The following is a 5,241-nucleotide window of genomic DNA, read 5'->3' as shown; positions in this document are numbered from 1 at the left end:
TCATTTAGTGGCCACCAAGGTCAATATCTACTCCTCATTCTGCTGGGCGGAGGGGATGGTCTCCTGTCCTGGGACACCCCTCTCATTCCCTCACAATACCTTCACTAAGACCCTAGGCCCAAATCAGGAACAGAGTGATGACCGAGGGTTGGCCCTGCCACCTACAGTTTCACAATCTAAGAGGTAGAGAAAGACACCATGCATGCGTGCATACAGCCAGCCCCAAGTCCTTCATCTTCATTTCTCCCCTTACTTCTGCATAACCAGAGGGACTGGAGCCCAAATGTGGAGTCAGCATGCCAAGTCATTCTAATCTCCTTCAGCCAGTTTCTACTCTTTCTTTAACTTTACATTTTTTAAATATTTATTTATTATGTATACAATATTCTGTCTGTGTGTATGTCTGCAGGCCAGAAGAGGGCACCAGACCCCATTACAGATGGTTGTGAGCCACCATGTGGTTGCTGGGAATTGAACTCAGAACCTTTGGGAGAGCAGGTAATGTTCTTAACCACTGAGCCATCTCTCCAGCCCCCTTAACTTTACATTTTTATTACATTTTTTTTTATTCTGGGGGAAGGGGTGCAAGCTTTGGCATGTGATTGACAGACAGAGGATAAACTTCTGAGTTGATTTTTCTCCTCCTACCATGTGGGTCCCAGGGACTGGACTTAGGTTTTCATCTTGGGGAGCTCAGGTTCCCCTGCCTGCTGAGCCATCTTATCCACCCAATTTCTACTCTGCCTGCTTTCGTCTCCTGCAATGTGCATCAGTTTGGGGGCTAGAAGTCTGCTACCCTCGCCTGCTTGGGGGTCCAGAACGTGTCCACCTAGCTTCTGTAAGGTCCCACACATCTGATGGACGGGGTCTCTCTTTTCCTTATGGAGGCTTCTCTCAAGGACTTACAGCAGGAGTGAACCGGTCTGTGCGGAGCTCAGGGCCAGGGTAGGAAAAGAGCTACTTACCCACACACCTGGGGCAGCACTGCTGCGGCTCCACCACAGGTTGTGAGCAGCGGAGGGGCGGGCAGCGGAGGCGGTAACAATTCACGTGGCCACTCTGAAACAGACACGTGGTCAGGCCTTTTTCCAAAGAACCACTGCCTATATCTACAGGGGTCCTCGCCCCAAACATCCACCCCGACTGCAGAACCCCGCTTTCTCTTCAGCCTCTGTATAATAGAATCCAAAACAAACTCAATGAGCCCATCCCAACTCTGCCACCAAGCGACCTCACTTAGCCTACGATTCTGCTTCATCCGTGCAGAGGACAGACCTGTCATGGGTTTGCATAGACCACATGGCCCCTTCGTGGGTATGAGAAATAGAAATAAAAGCCTTGAGGTATCTGGGCATTGATCTTGGTCCTCTGTCCAGGCTATTTTTAACTCTAAGACGTTTTTCTTACAGTACTGTCCCTAAGCTTTGTGTTCATAGGAGAACTGTAACACAAGAGGGCAGTGACCAAGACAGGACTTGTTCTTTATCATCCTATTCTCCAAGTCTCCAAGAGGTCTGGGGAACCCTGGACAGACCCTCTGGGGTTGGTACCATAGAAGGAGGGATCTGAAGTTTTTTCAAGTCATCCAGTTCAGCAGGTGAAAAAGAATGAGACAAACACACATAGCAAGAAATGGACAGAGGCTAAGATAGAGGCCATAGCCCCTAGCAGAGGTTTCCCAGAACTCCAGGCTGTCTCTCAGCTCTTCCTCAGCGTCCTCACACCTTCTTGTTCTTGCCCCTGTGCCAGACTCATTGTGATGTATGTTTGCATCTGTCTTTCCTGTTCAACCATGAACTCCAAAGCGTGGTTGGCATGGGGTCTGACTCCACTAAAATCCGTCAGTGTGAGCCAGTGGTGACCTGGTGAGTCAGGTCAGTCATGAGCGCTCTCAAATCAATGGTTCTAGCATCGATCAAACCCTAACTTGACCAAGTTGGCTCCAGCTCTCTAGTGTGTAGCTCCCTTTTATCCCCTCTGCCCAGCAGGGTCTATGGACAGAACTTCTCCCAGAGACAGTCTCTTACACCAAGGAAGATCCTAGACTGCCCAAGTCTCTCTGGAGTCCCTGCTTCCCAAGACGGCCAGAGAGAACACTAAGGATTGGTCAGAAATGGCTTGAGTTTCAACAGTGACCTCACCTGTGAAGCTCAATCAACCTCAAGAGGGTAAACTGAGGGCTAGGTGAGAAGCTAGGTGAATTTGAAGGATGTGTGATCTAAAGAGCTAGAATCTTTCTCTTGGCTCTTGCTGAAATGTGAACAGCAGGCAGCAGTGGGTCAGGTCGGGGGACAGCCTGGGCTAAAAGGGCACAGACATGGCATGAGGCAGGGCTCTTTGTGGCCAGAGGGAGCTTCTCTTTAAGGTCAGATCCACCATTTTTGGAGTGGCTGTGTAAATATAGATGACCTCACATCCTGTCCTTAATAATAACCTGAGAGGCACTACCATCCATACAGGATGCGAAGAATCTCCCAGAGGCTGCCTGAGACCACACAGCAGCTGACCACCATCACCAGGGTCCATGCCTGCCTGGGATGCTGAGACAACCTTGAGTGCTTATACTGGACATAGATGCACAACCAGGATAAGGGACAGTCTATGGACAGTCTATCTGTTCTCAGAAGCCTGCATCTTAGTGGCTGGAGATGGACCATAGGGCTTTAAGAAGCAGGGGCAAGCTAACTTCAGGTGTTACGGTTATGGCCATGAACAAGCCAGGTGATGTGATTAGAAGACAGATCCGGAGACTGTGCGAGAAACCCTCCTAATGAGGTGATAGCTTCACTGTGAACCAGGAAGGGAAAAGCTGCTGTCCCTGAAATTAGAGGAAGACTCTTGGGAGGGAATAGAGGGAAGGTACCAAATGTTGGAGGTTCAGACTGGTGTGGTTGCAGCAGGGTGCAAGGGTGTGGAGTCGGAAGATCGGGAGAGTGTTGGTATTGGGGAACTGTTTGAGGGCTGGGCTGGTAGAGTGCTTGCCTAGCCTGCGCGAAGCCCTGCATTCGATTCCTACCACCCCATGAAGTAGGCACAGTGGCACACGCCAATGACCCCAGCACCATCAAGGTAGAGGCAGAAGGATCAGAAGTTCTAGATCATCCTCAGATAATTTGAGGCTAGCCTAGACTATGTGAGACCCTGTCCAAATATAAGTGATTGGATGATTTTAAGGGGGAAGAAACACCATAGCTCTGGATTCAGGAAAGGCCATGCGAGCTGCTTCATGGAGAATGGATTTTGAGAGGGGCAGCAGAGAGGCCTGCTGGTGGGCTGATGCAGTGGTCCAGACGAGAGATGAAGACGGTGAAGAGGGGCAATGGGGAGAGAGCGGGAGGCATTCAGACTGCACGTTGGAAAGGCAACAGTCCTTTGGGAAAGAAACTACACGTGTGAATTCTGGGGAAGCAGACAGGAATAAGCTCCAGCCGATCACAAAACTTGGCCTTTGTCAACCACACCACGTGACATGTCTGGAATTTTCTATTACGGTTTCCTTTCTGTTTTCTGGCTATATTTCGTAAAGTTCCTTTTTAAATGGCTTATTGGCCTCCGATGTGCTAAGGATAAAAAAAAAAAAAAAAAGAGGCAGCTGGAGCTTGGGGAATTGTATCCCTATCTGTGCCTGAGTTCTACCTGGAGCTAAGATGGTGGGATGGTGGGGAGAGTGAGGGAAAGACCAGGAAGGAGTGAGCCCAGCGAGGAAGAGAGAAGAGCCGTGTCCCTAGCTCCCCACTTAGATCCCTTTGGGGCTCTTCTCTGCCCCTAGAGGTTCTGTCTTAACCATGGATGCCCTCAGAACTTCTGCCTCCTCGCTCTCTAGGTCTGAGAGGAGAATAAGGTCTCAAGGGTCTGAGAGCCGGAAACCCCAGCACCACCCATAAAATGAGTTCTAGATGCCTCAGCAGGGCCCTGCTGGCTGGGTGTCCCCCCTGCCCTGCTCTTCCTGTCCTTCCATTCTCACACCTTCCTGGAGAATTCTGCACTGCACTGGTTTCCTGCAAGGCCCAGGGAGATGCTGGGTTGGTGATATGATTTGGATGTTGAATGACCCCAAAGGTGATGGTGTTGAGAGGTTTGAGAGATGGGATTTTGTGGGCAGTCCATAGGTCACTGGGGGCATGCTCTTGAAGAGGACCATGGGACTTGGGCCTCTTCCTTTTTGTTTGGCTTCCTGGCCACAAAGTGAACACTGAGACCAATTGACCTTGGACAAGAACCTCTAAAGCTGTGAAGTGGACAAACGTTTTTTCTTTGTTTATTTTCTCAATGCTGCATTGTGGGTAAGGGAAGGCTGACGGCTTCCATTAGTAGCTGGATAGCTGGAGATAGAAATGAAGACAGAGACATGGCCTCTGTTCCATTTGGTTCAGCCTTTGGCTAGATGTGAGACTCTCGGGGGCCTCGCACACCACTGTGGACAGTAGTTAGGAGGCTGAAGCATGCGTGTTCGTGCAGGAGGAGCTACTCCAGGCACAGGGTGAAGCCTGGAAGAATGAACATTCCTGAACTGGAGGAACGCTGAGATAGGGTTAGGTGGCAGTCACCGAGCCACAGCCACCTCCGACACCATCACTCTAGGGTGACAATTCCTGGGTGTCTGAACCTTAGGTCAGGCTGTCCTTCCACCCTCTGGTCTTGCAGACACACCTGGCAGAGGTGACCCGGTAGCCAGAGGAACCTACCTCCGTGCAGGTACATCGCACACAGTATATCGTGCCTTGTGGTTCCAGGTAGGGGTGCCAGCTCTGGCCAGGGGTATATATCTTCTCACCGAAAAGGCAGACTTTGCCTGGGCCTGACAAAGCAATGAGGGGTGTTAGTCTCAGGAGGTCCCAACCCCAAACCCTGCCACATTCCTGTTCCCAGGATGTCTGAGTTGGAATCTCAGCTGGACAACACACTTGTTCTCAGGCATGTGGCTGCCCCTCTCTGAGCCTTGGCAGTTTACAGGGCAGTGAGGGGATTGGGCAATTAAAGTCTTTATGGAGCAACAACTGTGATATAAATGGTAGTTCTATTGCATCGTGGATAATATGAGGTGCAGAAAGGACAAATTAGATGCTAAAGCCACACAGCAGTTAGCACACCAGGCAGTCTAAAAGCCTGGATCTCCTGGCTCTCAGTGCGTTCACTATTCTTCTGCCTCTTCCTCATACTTGTTCTCTTCCCTTTGTCTCATTTGCACTCTCCTCTCAGTCTGTCTCTTCACACACACACACACACACACACACACATGTG

At 50.3% G+C, this 5,241-nt stretch overlaps 1 protein-coding gene across 1 annotated transcript in view; it reads right to left on the bottom strand.

The window, feature by feature from the left end:
• The window catches only part of Chrdl2 (chordin like 2), a 29,135-nt gene that overhangs the window by 13,709 nt on the left and 10,185 nt on the right, over positions 1–5,241 (bottom strand). The window contains exons 2-3 of the mRNA XM_050154471.1: positions 4,686–4,798; positions 966–1,059 (exon numbers count right to left, since the gene is read on the bottom strand). Of these exons, the coding sequence (XP_050010428.1) occupies positions 966–1,059; positions 4,686–4,798 (207 nt within the window). The remainder of the gene's footprint in view (positions 1–965; positions 1,060–4,685; positions 4,799–5,241) is intronic.

The sequence above is a fragment of the Alexandromys fortis genome, unplaced genomic scaffold (genome assembly GCF_014885135.2).
Source record: "Alexandromys fortis isolate MF-2015 unplaced genomic scaffold, M_Fortis_MF-2015_v1.1 scaffold_77, whole genome shotgun sequence".
NCBI classification, from domain to species: domain Eukaryota; kingdom Metazoa; phylum Chordata; class Mammalia; order Rodentia; family Cricetidae; genus Alexandromys; species Alexandromys fortis.
This window is presented reverse-complemented; position numbering and strand designations above follow the sequence as displayed.